This window comes from Pristiophorus japonicus, chromosome 12 (assembly GCF_044704955.1).
Source record: "Pristiophorus japonicus isolate sPriJap1 chromosome 12, sPriJap1.hap1, whole genome shotgun sequence".
Lineage (NCBI taxonomy): Eukaryota > Metazoa > Chordata > Chondrichthyes > Pristiophoridae > Pristiophorus > Pristiophorus japonicus.
This window is the reverse complement of record NC_091988.1, coordinates 199,417,434-199,436,436: the sequence shown is the minus strand read 5'-3', so window position 1 is coordinate 199,436,436 and position 19,003 is coordinate 199,417,434. Positions and strand designations below refer to the sequence as shown.

The 19,003-nt window shown below is 45.3% G+C and overlaps 1 protein-coding gene across 3 annotated transcripts in view; it reads right to left on the bottom strand.

The window, feature by feature from the left end:
* unm_sa1614 (un-named sa1614) overlaps nt 1-19,003 on the bottom strand; it is a 220,584-nt gene that overhangs the window by 80,201 nt on the left and 121,380 nt on the right. For all 3 annotated transcript variants that reach the window (XM_070896406.1, XM_070896408.1, XM_070896407.1), the window contains 2 exons: nt 11,490-11,565; nt 9,728-9,814 (listed from right to left, as the gene is read on the bottom strand). In XM_070896406.1, the coding sequence (XP_070752507.1) occupies nt 9,728-9,814; nt 11,490-11,565 (163 nt within the window). The remainder of the gene's footprint in view (nt 1-9,727; nt 9,815-11,489; nt 11,566-19,003) is intronic.

The following is a 19,003-nucleotide window of genomic DNA, read 5'->3' as shown; positions in this document are numbered from 1 at the left end:
GAACAAAGAAATGGCGGACCAATTGAACAAGTACTTTGGTTCGGTATTCACTGAGGAGGACACAAACAACCTTCCGGATATAAAAGGGGTCGGAGGGTCTAGTAAGGAGGAGGAACTGAGGGAAATCCTTATTAGTCGGGAAATTGTGTTGGGGAAATTGATGGGATTGAAGGCCGATAAATCCCCAGGGCCTGATGGACTGCATCCCAGAGTACTTAAGGAGGTGGCCTTGGAAATAGTGGATGCATTGACAGTCATTTTCCAACATTCCATTGACTCTGGATCAGTTCCTATCGAGTGGAGGGTAGCCAATGTAACCCCACTTTTTAAAAAAGGAGGGAGAGAGAAAACAGGGAATTACAGACCGGTCAGCCTGACATCGGTAGTGGGTAAAATGATGGAATCAATTATTAAGGATGTCATCGCAGTGCATTTGGAAAGAGGTAATATGATAGGTCCAAGTCAGCATGGATTTGTGAAAGGGAAATCATGCTTGACAAATCTTCTGGAATTTTTTGAGGATGTTTCCAGTAGAGTGGACAAGGGAGAACCAGTCGATGTGGTATATTTGGACTTTCAGAAGGCTTTCGACAAGGTCCCACACAAGAGATTAATGTGCAAAGTTAAAGCACATGGGATTGGGGGTAGTGTGCTGACATGGATTGAGAACTGGTTGTCAGACAGGAAGCAAAGAGTAGGAGTAAATGGGGACTTTTCAGAATGGCAGGCAGTGACTAGTGGGGTACCGCAAGGTTCTGTGCTGGGGCCCCAGCTGCTTACACTGTACATTAATGATTTAGACGAGGGGATTAAATGTAGTATCTCCAAATTTGCGGATGACACTAAGTTGGGTGGCAGTGTGAGCTGCAAGGAGGATTCTATGAGGCTGCAGAGCGACTTGGATAGGTTAGGTGAGTGGGCAAATGCATGGCAGATGAAGTATAATGTGGATAAATGTGAGGTTATCCACTTTGGTGGTAAAAACAGAGAGACAGACTATTATCTGAATGGTGACAGATTAGGAAAAGGAGAGGTGCAACGAGACCTGGGTGTCATGGTACATCAGTCATTGAAGGTTGGCATGCAGGTACAGCAGGCGGTTAAGAAAGCAAATGGCATGTTGGCCTTCATAGCGAGGGGATTTGAGTACAAGGGCAGGGAGGTGTTGCTACAATTGTACAGGGCCTTGGTGAGGCCACACCTGGAGTATTGTGTACAGTTTTGGTCTCCTAACCTGAGGAAGGACATTCTTGCTATTGAGGGAGTGCAGCGAAGGTTCACCAGACTGATTCCCGGGATGGCGGGACTGACCTATCAAGAAAGACTGGATCAACTGGGCTTGTATTCACTGGAGTTCAGAAGAATGAGAGGGGACCTCATAGAAACGTTTAAAATTCTGACGGGGTTAGACAGGTTAGATGCAGGAAGAATGTTCCCAATGTTGGGGAAGTCCAGAACCAGGGGACACAGTCTAAGGATAAGGGGGAAGCCATTTAGGACTGAGATGAGGAGGAATTTCTTCACCCAGAGAGTGGTGAACCTGTGGAATTCTCTACCACAGAAAGTTGTTGAGGCCAATTCACTAAATATATTCAAAAAGGAGTTAGATGAAGTCCTTACTACTAGGGGAATCAAGGGGTATGGTGAGAAAGCAGGAATGGGGTACTGAAGTTGCATGTTCAGCCATGAACTCATTGAATGGCGGTGCAGGCTAGAAGGGCCGAATGGCCTACTCCTGCACCTATTTTCTATGTTTCTATGTTTCTATGATCTGCTGCATAGTCCCCAGTAATGAGGGGAATATGTAGTGAGAGCATAGTCGGCAGGAGAGTGATTTCATTATCTCAAGAAGGTCTCCTTGATGATCTCTTGTATTTCTTTGGCACCTGGGACTGTGGCCTCCTGATTCCAATTCTTCTTGTTGCTGCACTCTGAATCCTTCAGCCACCCTAGGAATAGTCTTCTTCCTCTGGGGCCTCAAGTTACAGCCCCTTTTGGCAGGTGAAGTTTTGCAGTGCATAGCAAGCCGTCACAGTACGCCAAAACCAGTCAGAAGCGTACCTTTAGATCAGTCTAAACACCTGAAGTGACCTTTCAATTCCCCAATTGTTTATGTGCTCCCTGCACCAGTGCTCTGCTGCAGAGACAGGTACTCTCATTGCTGTCGTAAGTTACCATCCTCACAACTTTTGCTACTTTGCCCTATAAACATTTTTAAATAACAGGGTCTGCCTCAATGTTATGGGAAAGACACTTAGGGAATTGCCCCCCCGACACTTCATTAGCTGGTTCTTGGTTGAAGCCAGAACATGGCTTTTCAAGTGCAAGGTTCAGCAGAGAAATGGTAGTTACAATGGGTTCAAGTATCCAGGCTTGGGTGGGAAACTGGAGAGCAGTCCTCAACAGCAGCAGGAATAGGCCTCAGTGGAGTAGCAGCCAGAAGACAATTTAAAGACATTTTTAAAGAAAGGTAAAGAAAACTAAATTTAAAGAGATAAGAGTTATCTCTCGGTAAACATCCTCCACAGGAATGGATTCAGACGATGCAGTGCCACCTACTGTCGGGAGGCATCACAAAAATATGCAAAAGCCAAATGTTAGCATCTCGATTAACACAAACAGGCATACCACCGTTTAAATGTTGACCTATAGGGGGTTATTTTAACCTGAAAAAAAACAGGTGGTTTGGGGGCGGGGGAAGTTAAAGTATTAAAATACTAAATCCCGACCCCCAACCCATCTCCAACCTGACACTTTTTACTCAGGCAGAACAGGGCGCGGGCAATCAAACCGCTGTAGGAAGCGGGTTGGAACTTTAAATAGGATAATGAGAGCCCGAGGCCTCTGATTTAACCTGCTGTGCAGGTTTAACTGTAGCCAGCTGGGTATCCTGGGCCACAGCGCGCGAGGGCAGGCTCGGGGAGCAATCCCTGTGGCCCAGGAGGAGCAGGAGTGCTTCCTCCCGGCTCCCCAAGCTCACCCACCATTAACCCACCCCATACAAAGACCACCATCGGGGCTCGGACAAACTCCCAGGGATCAGAACTCTCTCCTGGGGTTGGTGATAGATAGATATAACAGAAGCAAAAATAGTAGTGTTGTGAATTACTGAGCACAATAAGAAAAGAAAAATTAATTCAGCCGCCAACTGGAAAACAAATTAAATGATTAAGGGCAATTAAATGAACTGGGGAAACAAATATAGTTGGTGAAGAAACCAATGGGTGGCATGTGGAGTGGAGGGGGGCACATAAAGAAAACAAAATGGAAGGCAATTTTGTAGCCTTGTAAAGGAATTTAATGAGCAGCTTCCAGGAAAAATTATTACATGAACTTGGGATCAAAAGCTACCATTAATGGCAGCAATACAACTTGAATAGCTAGATGGTTAGACCAATACTTTTAATCATATCGATATTCAGGATTGACCTTGTGTAGGCTAATTATTGCATTATATACTTCAATGGGGCCCCTCTCATTTGTGTTTTCTGTAGCTTTTCAGGAAGTCAACTTCTGAATTAAAAAAAAAATAATTTATCCCTCTTTCACCCAAAATCATTTTTGTCGCTCTTTCTTGCATCCTTTCCAAAGCTTGCATATTCCTTTTGTATTGTGGTGACTGGAATTGTACGCAGTATTCCAAGTGTGGTCCGGGCCAGTGCATTAAATATCCTCAGTAGATTTGTATTCCTCCATTCTGGCTACACATCATAGCTTTTGGTTAGCTTTTTTGAATTGCATCACCATTTTGCCTAGACATTGCTATAAATGAGTTGACGAGCAATTCCTTTCCGAGTCACCTTGTATTAAGTCTATTTCATTACATTTGTATGTCTGTTGCACATTACTCAACATTTGTCAGCATTAAACTTATTTCCCATCTGTCTGCTCGCTTGTATAAATGTTTCAAATTCACCTGCACATTCCATTTTACTGCACTGCCTCCTTTAGTGCCATCTGCTAATATGATAGCAAATTTGAATTCAAATGCAAGGTTATCTATATGAATTAAATGTAATTTAGTAAATTGGTTTTACTTTTTTTCTACAAAAATTGGTAGGGGAAGTTAGCGACAGTAACACATTCTTATCATTCAAATTATTTATGTAAGGTGCTGTAATAAAGTTTGTGATGTATGGTGAATTTATGACTTAAGGTACTTGATTGCATTGCTGCTGTGTAATTATTCTATGCAGATTGCATCACAAGCAAGAGAAAGCCAACAAACATAGTCACACTCAGGACAGCTGTTATACTTTAAAGTTCAACCAGACTTGTAGAAGAAATGAATAATCATTGGGAAAGCTAACAAGAACATTATTTCATTAAAAGTGCTTTCCTTACATCTTGAATTACAATAAGGCACCAACTAGCATATCTTGTACTTTAAGCGGCAAGTAACATACGCTTGGGAAACCAATTATTGTTTGGGAAACAAAATGAGTCAGAAAAGCTCCATACCTTGCTTGCCACAATAATAGACATATTTAACATAAGAAATAGGAGCAGGAGTAGGCCATAAGGCCCCTCGAGCTTGCTCCGCCATTCAATAAAATCATGGCTGATCTGATCATGGACTCAGCTCCACTTCCCCGTTCGCGTCCCATAAACGATAAGGGGATAAGGGGTTAAGAAACTGTCTATTTCTGTCTTAAATTTATTCAATGTCCCAGCTTCCACAGCTCTCTGAGGCAGTGAATTCCACAGATTCACAACCCTCAGAAGAAATTACTCCTCATCTCAGTTTTAAATGGGCGGCCCCTTATTCTAAGATTATGCCCCCTAGTTCTCGTCTCCCCCACCAGTGGAAACATCCTCTCTGCAGCCACCTCGTCAAGCCCTCTCATAATCTTATATGTTTCGATAAGATCACCGCTCATTCTTCTGAATTCCACTGAGTAGAGGCCCAACCAACTCAACCTTTCCTCACATGTCAACCCACTCATCCCCGGGATCAACCCAGTGAACCTTCTCTGAACTGCCTCCACAGTAAATATGGAAACCAAAACTGCACGCAGTATTCCAGGTGTGGCCTCACCAATACCCTGTACAGCTGAAACAAGACTTCCCTGCTTTTATACTCCATCCCTTTTGCAATAAAGGCCAAGATTCCATTGGCCTTCCTGATCACTTGCTGTACCTGCATACTATCCTTTTGTGTTTCATGCACAAGTACCCCCAGGTCCCGCTGTACTGCAGCACTTTGCAATCTTTCTCCATTTAAATAATAACTTTCCAACATTATACTCCATCTGCCAAATTCTTGCCCACTCACTGAGCCTGTCTATGTCCTCCTGCAGCCTCTTTATGTCCTCCTCACACATTACCCTTCCTCCCATCTTTGTATCGTCAGCAAACTTGGCTGCGTTACACTCAGTCCCTTCTTCCAAGTCGTTAATATAGACTGTAAATAGTTGGGGTCCCAGTACTGATCCCTGCGGCACCCCACTAGTTACTGATTGCCAACCAGAGAATGAACCATTTATCCCGACTCTCTGTCTTCTGTTTGTCAGCCAATCTTCTATCCGTGCTAATATATTACCCCCAACCCGGTGAACTTTTATCCTGTGCAACAATACCTTTCAATGGAAATTATGCTGTTGCTTTGCATGTTTGTATACAGATGAATGACTCCTTTCTAAAAAAGAAACTATTGAAGATGGAATCTCTTTAAATTTACAAAGGCTACAAAACTCTTACTTTCCATGGGCAAAACTTGCATAAGTTTTTTTCATATTCTGATGAGCAATGGAACACAGCACCACAGATTTGGATATGCAGCAGCTTGTCATTCAGATGCATTTAGAAGAGTTTGCTAGTTTCCCTCTCTAAACTAGAAAGCCGTGAACTGGATAGATATTTTTGAAGAAGTCAGATGCACCCCTTGCATCTTACCACTAAACCATAAGTGGCAGATGCTTTATTTTTAAATGACGGGGCAATGTGCGCCTGTGTAAAAGTTAGCTATTAATCCAAAATTGGCCAATTCAAACCACTCTAAATTTGATATCTGGGCGCCGTATTTCAAGTTCTCCTGACTAAATTCTTGACTAAGATAATCATCTATTTTGAAGCATATCTCTGTTGTTTCTTTACAGGGGTCTGGGGTCATAGTTGCTGGTATCTGCATCGAGATCACCAGAATTTTTTTTATTTTAATAGTTACAGATTAAATAATGGAACCACATATAACTGCAGGTAAACAATATTGCAAATAACACTGTGGGCTAGAATTTCCAATCGGATTGCTCCCACCAGATTCTTAGCGGTATTCCGACGGTTGCATCTTTTGAACCACTGGAATACCGCTGCTGCGCGCTCCTGCGATTTTTGATAGTCGATTCTCGCCGGTGGCGGTGTGCAGCGGTAGCGGGCTGGGGCGGGCGGTGGCAAAGTGCCTGGAAGTCGGCGATCTGCTTGCCTTACTAAAGGCAAGCAGCCCCCTAGAAACGAGCAGTTTTTTTGGTCCCGCAGGCATTCTCCTACGATATCGGGGTCAAAAGTGACCCTGTGCATGCGCAGAGAACAGTGAAAGTGTGCTGGTGAGTTGGAGAGTGCTGAGGTGGAGATTGATTGTGTTGAAAGAGAAAGAGAGAGAAGAATTATTTAGATCTATTTGTAAAACAATTTGGAACGCTATTTTAATTATTAATTGATAATATAATAGTACAACATAATACATAAAAAATAATAAATAATGGTTTAAATATAAATATCAGTATAAATAAGATGATAAAACAAGCTATGGAAGTGGAGAGGGAGGTAGGTGGGAGGAGGAGGGTTGTTTGTGAAACCCAGGAATCGTTGATGCACGAACTGGAGGCCCGCTGGGAGCAATTAACACGGAGTGGGCGAGGAAAACCTGCAACAAACATGTACCAGAGGTTATGGTGAGAGATCGCTGAGGCGGTGTCGTCCGTCGCGCCCGTGATGCGGGGGCCAAACCAGTGCCGCAAACGGTGGAATGACATCGTTGAGTTGGCGAGAGTATGTAATAACTTTTATCATGCACTGACTAATTATTCTTAATGTAGTGCCACATTTTATTGTAAAGCTTGGTGTCATTTTTATTATTTTCCATCATCGATCACATTGTGTTAGTCCTCTATATTTTCAAGTGTTCATCATGCAACACTTGCAAGTTAACAGAACTTAAATGGTGCACTCGTTGACGAAAGGACTGGGGACGGTTAATTGGGGATGTCTACCTATATGTGTGTGTTCCGTAATAGTAGCTGTGGAATTAGTTTACACATATTTTTTGTCATCTTTGCAGAAAAAATTAGCCGGCAATAGGGCGGAGCTCCGCAAACAGGTAGAAGTCTGCCCAATACTAGAACAACATGATGCAGCCCTGACGTGAACATATAATCGCACCGCCACGTGTGTTGGTGCCAAACCGGTTATCGCGGAGGGCAAGTCTGCATATTCCCTGGGCTGTACTACGGTCATGTAATTCAATGTTATGTCAATATGATGTAGAATGTAATGTAATGTAATGTAATGCTGTGAACACAAAATGTTGTTAGTTCTCACATGAATTTTTGGTTGATCACACTCTGCCACTTGGAAAGCAACACACTGTTTGGGACTCAAGTTTTGTTATGTCATATAGTTTCTGTCTACCTTGCTTATGATAGTTTCATGTAATGATTCTCAGTAATAGGTTTGTTCTCCACATAAGCCTGCGCAAAGTGAATTGCTCTCATGTTACCTCGGACTCCTCCCTTCCCGCCAACCATTAATGTTCTGCTTTTACAGTTGCACAGGTGGAGCCACCTGCCCCTCCCAGAGAGGAGTCATTGGAGAGAATGAGGATGGAAGAGACGGTGGTGGAACAGATGGTTGAGGAGCAGGAGGAGAGCACTCCTCAAAACTTTGAGACGGTGGTAGTGGAGGAGCGAGGGAGGGGTGCCAGGACTTAAAGGGGTCCTTTCTACCTGCAGCCACCAGTTCCTCAACTTCCTGGATTCCGAACCGAGGAAGCGGGACCAAGTGGCATGCAGCAGCGCACATTGACCCCCATGCTGAATCCGCGGCGGCTGATCCGGCAAGGTGGGAATGCTGCGAGATAGGCAGATGCGAACCTAGACATGGTGGGACTGTCTAGGATGAGCATCGACTTGAGTCGAGAGCTCCTCCAGGCCATTGCTGGGTTGTCCGCAATCATTATCATCATAGCCCCTCGAAATAGAGGAAGACTTGCTTCCACTCCAAAAGTGAGGTCTCAGGTGACTGAACAGTCCAATTCGAGAATTACAGTCTCTGTCGCAGATGGGACAAACAGTCATTGGAGGAAAGGGTGGGTGGGGAGTCTGGTTTGCTATACGCTCTTTCCGCTGCCTGCGCTTGTTTTCTGCATCCTCTCGGTGACGAGACTTGAGGTGCTCAGCGCATCGCCACTTTAGCAGCCCGTCAATCGGAGGACATGGTGAAGCTGATTGTGGCGGTGAGGGAGATTACCCAGACCGTCAATGCTATGCGGCAATCGACGTCGTGAGATATGGCACTGCACCTCAAGGTGCCATACCACCAATGGTGACAGCCGGGAGGGAGTACTTTCTTCCGACTTTGAAGATGGGTCTTCAACTTCTCCAGAAACCCCACACATAGCGCTGCCATTGTCGCCCCCTGCCCCCTTTTCAGCTGTGCTTTGAGGTGTTCTGCTGCACGACATACTGTTCTTGACGTGGGCAGGGCCAGGGATATTGATAGGAGGAGGAGGAGGGGGGCAGGGCCAAGAGACGGGGGGGGGGGGGAGCTGTGGCGTTGGGGAGGAAAGGCGTTGGGAAAGGTGGCCGCAGGTAGAATTGTGGGAGGGTGCAGGAGTGGTTTGAGTGTTGTTGTTGGTTGTTGTTGATCATGTTTTGTTTTGTAAAATTTTCATTCAGAACAATTAGTTATTATTTTATTACATTGTTAAAGTTTAATTCAAATTACAACTTTTATTAAAAAAATTATTCAACTAAACCATTCTTGTACTGCGTCTCTCACACTTCTGGAAAATGAGGAGTAACAATCATTGTAAGGATCAGCAATATTGGCAATGAAACTACAGGCCCCATTTCTTGTAAAGCACACAAGTATGTTCAGAATTAAAGTCACTCCTGTATCACTCAAAATCAATGAAAATCACAAAAAAAAATAAATTCCAACCTGCTAGCAACTTTACACAGCCTTTTCCCCTCAGAAAAAAAATAAAATGGAGGCATAACGTTGGGACAAGGCATGGTAAATACCTAAAAAATGGGTGGTACATATCCCTCAGCAATAGCGGGCGATAACAACGGCATAATTAGGGAAATTAGCACTAAAGGTGAATTTTCTTCATTTTTTGTGTGGGCAATGTGCAGCAACACTGGCCGTAATCGTAGGCCGAAATTACCGCTGGCAATATTCGGGACGAATATCAAACGGGCGGTACTGGGCAGTAATTTGCATTTCTGGCAAAAACGGGCGGTAACTGGGTGGTAGAATGGAAATTCTAGCTCACAGACACTAGAAGTCTACAGCATATCCTAAACACATTTGGTTCCAATAGTCCATATATGCTAGCTTAGCTACTGTAAATCAAGCACTCTCCCTCATGGGATCTGAAAGTAGGCACATTTAATTAAATGTGTTCTGAGCACTGTGGTCAAAGCACAAAGTGGAATATGGGTGCACTATATCCCAAAGAACCCTATATCCAGACAACTTAACGATAATAACACAGACTTGAGCTTACCTCTTTGTGGTCCAACTGTAAAGTTGGTTTGAGCTGATCACGAAGGCTGCAGAGCTGCTTCTTTTCCTCGTCCTGGTTCTGTTTAATCTGAAACAGTGAAAGACAAGAGATTTTAATTAAAAATGCTGCTCAGGAATGTGTTCTTTTCATCCCACACATTTTTCAACGGATTCCTTGCAGTCCCTTCCTGGCCTGGAGCTTATTCTTTGGCAACACTAAATTATTTGGTTCTGTAAACAAATAACTCAATAAAACTGGCTTCCTTGCATTTGTTTTGTTTTCCCCAACATCAATTTATCAGTTTCTAGATTGTTGGAAACTAATTTGCACACATTGACCAGAGCCCTACCAACCAATTTTGTTTCTTTCTTCAAAAGGATCAGTTTGCTGCTTACTTAACTAACAATGAGAGTAATTTAAACCTAACCCGCCCAGTGGTAATCTGACAGGATTGGGTGGAACGCTGGTATTCCAACCTGTCCAGTTTGGGTCTCCATTGAAGTCAATTGGGCGAGGTGTAAAATCCAGCATTCCACCAGATCCCGCCAGTTTCCCCGCCAGGTAGGTTAGGTTAAGATTGCTCCCAATAAGTCAAATATTTATGGTAGATTAAATTAGAGAATAATAGGGGATCTTTAGTGGCATTGCTTTTGGATAAAAATGAAACATTTATTAGAAAAGGCTGACACACTTTTCCCATATTTGTCTTGTGAATGAATGAATCCCCCCCCCCCCCACCGTAACTAGATCGTGCTGCTGACCCAAGCCAGAGAGTCACTCTCAGGCGGTACAGCAGGCGGTGAAGAAGGCAAATGGCATGTTGGCCTTCATAGCTCGGGGATTTGAGTATAGGAGCAGGGAGGTCTTATTGCAGTTGTACAGGGCCTTGGTGAGGCCTCACCTGGAATATTGTGTTCAGTTTTGGTCTCCTAATCTGAGGAAGGATGTTCTTGCTATTGAGGGAGTGCAGCGAAGGTTCACCAGACTGATTCCCGGGATGGCAGGACTGACATATGAGGAGAGACTGGATCAACTGGGCCTTTATTCACTGGAGTTTAGAAGGATAGAAACATAGAAAATAGGTGCAGGAGTAGGCTATTCGGCCCTTCGAGCCTGCACCGCCATTCAATGAGTTCATGGCTGAACATGCAACTTCAGTACTCCATTCCTTCTTTCTCGCCATACCCCTTGATTCCCCTAGTAGTAAGGACTACATCTAACTCCTTTTTGAATATAGAAACATGAGAGGGGATCTCATAGAAACTTATAAGATTCTGACGGAACTGGACAGGTTAGATGCGAGAAGAATGTTCCCGATGATGGGGAAGTCCAGAACCAGGAGAGACAGTCTTAGGATAAGGGGTAGGTCATTTAGGATTGAGATGAGGAGAAACTTCTTCACTCAGAGAGTTGTTAACCTGTGGAATTCCCTACGCAGAGAGTTGTTGATGCCAGTTCATTGGATATATTCAAGAGGGAGTTAGATATGGCCCTTCCGGCTAAAAGGATCAAGGGGTGTGGAGAGAGAGCAGGAAAGGGGTACTGAGGGAATGATCAGCCATGATCTTATTGAATGGTGGTGCAGGCTCGAAGGGCCGAATGGCCCACTCCTGCACCTATTTTCTATGTTTCTAATCTTCTTGATATTAATATCAATGTCAGCGTTTATGCTCCACTTGAGCCTCCTCCCATCCTGCCTCAGCTGATCAAAATGTCTGCTCATTCCTACCAGTAATCATGAGGGAAAAAGTTTAGTACTCACATTCTGTAGATCGTCTGCAAGCATTTCGACATAATGCCTAATCTTCTCAGCTGTTTTCAAGCCTTCCTCAAAGAAACTGCAACAGAGTACAGTAATAACTCCATCATTATTCTAGCATTTTAGACCAACACAGGATTTCCCAACACCAAATCATTTCCTTTCAATGTCATTAAGAAATATCCAATCTCTTCATTTGACTTCATAAGCTCATTAATATCACAGCCCAATAATTTTAAACTTGGTTGACAAGTTAGGCATGATTAATAAAGAGGCTCCATTGTATTACAGTCATTACAGTACACATATTGTAAGAAGCTGTTGCTAGTTATATACATTACATAACATAAGATAACAACAGAGCTGTTAGCCATCTGTTCAGGAGCTGTATGCTCTTTATATTTTTTATATTTGGCAGATGCATGATATTCTCAGGACTGGTCTGACTGTCTTGAGATGAAAAATAAATGAATACTGGCACCTCCAATATTAATGGAGCTTGTTCTGCTCTCAGATATTGGCTCCTCTGTTATGGTAGGTGCACAATACACTCAATTTACAACAAACCTGCATAGTAATTGACAGTTAGATATTCAAAAGTTATACATATATTTGTGACTGGAACTGACTAGTTTTAATTCACTCAATATGCTAAATTTGTTCTAGTGACCAGTAAGTTTACAATTATTCAAGCTCATGATTCACTGCTGCACCTCATTAATGCTGTTGGGAAAGTTGGGAAGATACGTCTTTTAAAATTAAAAATAAATGCCTTCAAAGGCTATATATACACAAAGCAGTTTATTAATAAACCGTCTAAGGAGAGGCATGGAGAACAGAAATGAAAATTCACTATGATTTTTGCCATAATGCTGTTGTTTAAAATACTTCAAATTGGAATCAACCATTAATTCTCATGTCAGATTGCATCAATTCCTTCAAAGTAGCAGTTTTTAGGCCAATTATACTGTACAATTCAAGTAAATGGAAAGCAATGTACCATAATTGCAATTAATGCAAAGCAACCTTGAAAAGCTTCAGTCTAAATTTGTTTAACATTAACAATGAGTCTGCTCTCTGCTAACATTCAAATCTAATGAGTGTTCTAATGTTAATGAGCAGAGTCCGAGCATGCATGTGTAGAACTTCCGATTCCTTGGCCAGAAAGTAGCATTGGAACCGACAATGCAACTTTGGTCTCCCTTGCCCTACATTCCTTTTAGCAGCTTCTGGTTTCAGATTAGTATCTGTAGTATAATGGCATAGAATCAAGTCCTCGCTCCATAGTAGGAATAAACGGGTCCTTTTCAGAATGGCAGGCAGTGACTAGTGGGGTACTGCAAGGTTCAGTGCTGGGACCCCAGCTGTTACAATATACATCAATGATTTAGACAAAGGAATTGAATGTAATATCTCCAGGTTTGCAGATGACATTAAGCTGGGTGGCAGTGTGAGCTGTGAGGAGGATGCTAAGAGGCTGTAGGGTGACTTGGACAAGTTAGGTGAGTGGACAAATGCATCGCAGATGCAGTATAATGTAGATAAATGTGAGGTTATCCACTTTGGTGGCAAAAACAGGAAGGCAGAATATTATCTGAATGGTGGCAGATCTAGGTGTCATGGTACATCAGTTATTGAAAGTTGGCATACAGGTACAGCAGGCGGTGAAGAAGGCAAATGGCATGTTGGCATTCATTGCGAGAGGATTTGAGTATAGGAGCAGGGAGGTCTTACTGCAGTTGTACAGGGCCTTGGTGAGACCACACCTTGAATATTGTGTACAGTTTTGGTCTCCTAATCTGAGGAAGGACATTCTTGCTATTGAGGAAGTGCAGCAAAGGTTCACCAGACAGATTCCCAGGATGGCAGGACTGACATATGAAGAAAGACTGGATCGACTAGGCTTATATTCACTGGAATTTAGAAGAATGAGAGGGGATCTCATAGAAACATAAAATTCTGACAGGATTGGACAGGTTAGACGCAGGAAGAATGTTCCCGATGTTGGGGAAGTCCAGAACCAGGGGTCACAGTCTAAGGATAAGGGGTAAGCCATTTAGGACCGAGATGAGAAGAAACTTCTTCACTCAGAGAATTGTGAACCTGTGCAATTCTCTACCACAGAAAGTTGTTGAGGACTGTTTGTTAGATATATTCAAAAGGGAGTTAGCTGTGACCCTTACGGCTAAAGGGATTGAGGGGTATGGAGAGAAAGCAGGAATGGGGTACTGAAGTTGCATGATCAGCCATGATCATATTGAATGGTGGTGCAGGCTCGAAGGGCCTACTCCTGTACCTATTTTCTATGTTTTTATGTTTCTATATCTAATGAGATTCCACATTGGCAGCAAAGCCTTGAGATTTCTGCCCTATAGACGTTACTCAGCAAAATAACACAAACTTTGTGCTAACCATACCATAGACCATCCACTTCAGTGCTTCTGGCAGCTATACATTAGTGAAATTTGAAACACCCAATCTAAATTTGTAGGAGTCCCAACAGATATTTCCAGCTTGTACTAAATCTTTTAGGAGCTGCAACATTCACATTTTTCTAGTTACTTTTTACACTGCTCTTTCTTACAGGGCTTGCAGGATGTTTCCTCTGGCTGGGGAATCCAGAACCAGGGGTCACAGTCTCAGAATAAGGGGTCGGCAATTTAGGACTGAGATGAGGAAAAGCTTCTTCATTCAAAGGGTAGTGAATCTTTGGAATTCTCTACCCCAGAGAGCTGTGGAGACTAAGTCTTTGAGTATATTCAAGACGGAGATCGATAGATTTTTGGATATTAAGGGAATCAATGGATATGAGGACAGTGCAGGAAAGTGGAGTTGAGGTAGATCAGTCATGATCTTATTTAATGGCAGAGCAGGCTCGAGGGGCCAAATGGTCTACTCCTGCTCCTAATTCTTATGTTCTTCTGCTCATTTAAGGCCAGCACTACATACAATATTCCTCATGCTAGCCCCAAAGATCTAACATAACACTGTTAATGGTGGGCCAACTTCACCTTCAGTACTTTAGCAAAATCTTGTCCAATGTCATCTTGCTTTCCTGGGCTGCTGCAGCTGACACCAAAGCTGCCTTTTGTTAAATATCCTTTTGTATCAGCATACTATTTCCTTTTTGTCTCTCCTATCTCTCTTGTCTTCCAACCTGCCACAGACCTTCCCTTTTGTTCTTTCTTCCCCTCCCACTTTGTGCGCGTTAAGAATCTGTTCTTTTTGAACACTCTCCAGTTCTGACGAAGGGTCAGCGACCCGAAACATTAACTCTGCTTCCTCTCCACAGATGCTGCCTGACCCGCTGAGATTTCCATCATTTTCTATTTTTATACTATTTCCTTTTGATTGGAAAGAGAACATTCCAAATACAACTCGTGTATATGTTTTAGCATCAGCTAAGTAATGGAAGGCGTCATCAACAATGCCATCAAGTGGCACCTATTCATCCACAATCTGTTCGCTGATGCTCAGTTTAGGTCCTGCCAGAACCACTTCATCAATGACCTTCCATCCAGCGTAATGTCAAGAATGGGTCTGTTTGTTGACAACTCTGTTCAGCTCGATTTACAACTTTCCCGGTAATGAAACAGCCATGCCATCCTACAGCCAGACCTGGACAACATCTAGGTGGGGGCTGACAAGTGGTAGGTAATATTCATGGCACGTAAGTGCCAGGTAAAGACCATCTCCAATGAACAAATACTCCAAATACTTTCAACGGACCTTCAATGGCACCACCATTGCCTAGTCTCCGACAATCAACATCCTGGGAGTTAACACTGACCAGATACTTAACTGGACCGGCCATATCAACAACATGGCTACAATAGCAGGGCAGAGGGGCTGTGTACTCTGCAAGGACTGTCTCACCTCCTCACCCCTAAAGCCACTTCATCATCTACAAGACTCAAGTCAGAAGTATGCTGAAATACTCATTACTCACTTGGATGGATATTGCAGCAACAGCACTCAAGAAGCTCAACACCATCCTGGACAAAGCAGTCACGTGATCGGTAGCCCATCACTGGACTCAACTACTGGTACACTGTGGCTGCAGTATGTACTATCCACAGGATGCACTGCAGCAACTCATCAAGATTACTTTGACAGCACCTCCCAGTCCTGTCACATGTACCAAAAAGGACAAGAACAACAATGTTGTGTGAATACTATCAACTCAAAGTTCCCATCCAATTCACACACCATCCTGACTTGATCCTACACTGCCGTTCCTTCATCATAGCTGGGACAAAATCCTTGGGTTCGCTAGCCAACACCATATCATCAGAGCAAAGAGGAAGTTGAAAGAGATGGCCAGAACAACCTTCTCAGGCGCTCAAATGAAATTGGGCCACAGTCTACATTTCAATAATTTGAGTGAGCTTTCGGCGCCTCTCTCACCTCCACAAGCAGCTCACCCATTTCCTATTGATCAATTTTGGGCCACTTGCCATGTTGGCAGGGGCACTCAGGTAAGTTCCAGAAAGGGGATGGGAGGAGGGGGTGCCTGGGTGGCAGGGAGAGTGCGAGGTGAGGGATAAGTCTTGAGAAATGGAACACTTTCCATTTCAGGCACCGTGGGGGTAATTTTAACCTAACAAAATGTGTGGGTTTGGAGCGCGGGGGTATTTAAATTATAAAAAATGGGATTTCCGACCTGAACCCGACTCCAATCCGCCCATTTCCGGTTTTAAGAGAGGCGGTCCCGGGGTGGGTGACCAACCCGCTCTAACGAGACGGAACGTCAATTTAAATGGTGCCTTTTGGGGAGGGGCCTTGGTGAGGCCACACCCGTCAGTTACAGCAAGACGGGGACTGCTGCATCCAGGAGGTAAGTGCCTTTATACTTATGACCTGGATCCAGGGTCCCTGCCTAACCCACCACCGTGATCGGAGACACCCTCACCAGGCCTCCGATTGCCTATTCAGACCCCCCTCCCACCCCCACCGATCATCCAGGGGCTGGCCCCAATGTGATTTTTTCCTTCCGTCCATGCCACAATCGTCCTCAGGCTGGCCACAACCCTCCAGTGGCCGACCTCGATCTTCCTCCCTCCCTCCCTCCCCATGTCCCTTGAAGGCCACAATCTCCTGCTCCTCTCTCCCCTCCGGCCCCTCGATGGCAATGATAATCTCCCCCTCCCCCTTTCCCCCCAGCCTCTCGCCGGTCTCTCAATGGCCGGCACTGGACCCCATGCGATTCCTCCCACCTTCTCGTGCTGCAGGCCTACCCGCCCGCATCCAGTCAATTCTCAATCTGGCTGGCTGCGGGAAGGAAAACAAAGAAACATAGAAAATAGGTGCAGGAATAGGCCATTCGGCCCTTCGAGCCTGCACCATCATTCAATAAGATCATGGCTGATCATTCAACTTCAGTACCCCATTCCTGCTTTCTCTCCATACCCCTTGATCCCTTTAGCCCTAACATCAAACTCCCTTTTGAATATATCTAATGAACTGGCCTCAACAACTTTGTGGTAGAGAATTGCACAGGTTCACAATTCTCTGAGTGAAGAAGTTTCTCCTCATCTCGGTCCTAAATGGCTTACCCCTTATCCTTAGACTGTGACCCCTGGTTCTGGACCTCCCCAACAGCAGGAACATTCTTCCTAAATCTAACCCAATCCCATCAGAATTTCATATGTTTCTATGAGCTCCCCTCTCATTCTTCTAAATTCCAGTGAATATAAGCCTAGTCGATCCAGTCTTTCTTCATATGTCAGTACTACCATCCCGGGAATCAGTCTGGTGAACCTTCGCTGCACTCCCTCAATAACAAGAATGTCCTTCCTCAGATTAGAAGACCAAAACTGAACACAATATTCAAGGTGTGGCCTCACCAAGGCCCTGTACAACTGCAGTAAGACCTCCCTACTCCTATAATCAAATCCTCTCGCTATGAAGGCCAACATGTCATTTGCCTTCTTCACCACCTGCTGTACCTGTATGCCAACTTTTAATGACTGATGTACCATGACACACAGGTCTCGTTCCACCTCCCCTTTTCCGAATCTGCCACCATTCAGATAATATTCTGCCTTCCTGTTTTTGCCACCAAAGTGGATAATCTCACATTTATCCACATTACCCTGCATCTGCCATGCATTTGCCCATTCACCTAACCTGTCCAAGTCAACCTGCAGCCTCCTAACATCCTCCCCACAGCTCACACTGCACCCAGCTCAGTGTCTTCTGCGAACTTGAAGATATTACATTCAATTCCTTCGTCTAAATCATTAATGTATATTGTAAATAGCTGGGGTCTCATCACTGAACTTTGCGGTACCCCACTAGTCACTGCCTGCCATTCTGAAAAGGACCCGTTTATCCCGACTCTCTGCTTCCTGTCTGCCAACCAATTCTCTATCCACGTCAATACATAACCCCCAATACCATGTGCTTTAAATTTGCACACTCATCTCTTGTGTGGGACCTTGTCAAAAGCCTTTTTGGAGCTGAGGCTTCAGATGCAAATCAGGCGCTGCCGCTAAAGTCAGCTGAAAACCCGTTCTCCCTGGTTACCCATCTGCATTGGAACTCCCCCGCCCTCAACCTGTCTTCCCCATGAAAGTATAGCCCCGTGTCAGCATACAATCTCCCAAGTATAGCACAGTTAAACCTATTGGGCCCAAGTTTCGAGCCGCGCCTAAAACGGCGCAGCCCAGACCTGGACGCCCGTTTTTCGTGCCAGAAAGTGCTCCTAAAAAAAAACTTAACTATTCTCCGGCTCCCTGCAGGTCCTCTGGAGCCGGGCGCAGCGCAGCACGAGCTGTTGGGGGCGGAGCCAGTTCCCTGCGCTGAAAACAGTGCCGGGACCTCTGCACATGCGCGCGCACGTGCAGTAGCTCCAGGCGCCCAAAGCTGTGGGAGGGGCCCAAAGCATGCAGCCCCTAGCCCTGGCCGAATGGCCTCACTGGGGCTGCGTGAATAAGGCTCCTCCCACCTGACCCCTGCTCCCCCTCCCGGTGACCCGACCCCCCCCCCCCCCCGGACCTCCGCGACTCTCTTCCCCGCCCCCGGACCCCCGCGACTCTCTTCCCCTCCCCACCCCCCCGCGACTCTCTCTCTCCCCCCACCCCCGCGACTTTCCCCCCTCCCCCCGACCTTCCCCTCTCCCCCCGCGACTTTCCCCCCTCCCCCCTGACCTCCGCGACTTTCCCCCACCCCCCCCGACCTCCGCGACTTTCCCCCACCCCCCCACCGACCTCCCGCCACCCGACCCTCCCCCACCGACCTCCGCGACTCTCCACCACCCACCCCCCCGACCTCCGCGACTCTTCCCCCACCCCCCACCCTTTCCCTCCCCCCCGGACCTCTGCGACCCCCCCAGAAACCTGATGCCACCTACCTGTAAATCCAGCCCGAGGTCTTGGACCCAGCCATTCTCTCCTCTCTCCTTCCCTCCCCTCTCTCTCCCTTCCCTCTCTCTCTCCTTCCCCCCTCTCTCTCTCTCTCTCCTTCCCCCCCTCTCTCTCTCTCCTTCCCCCCCCTCTCTCTCTCTCTCCTTCCCC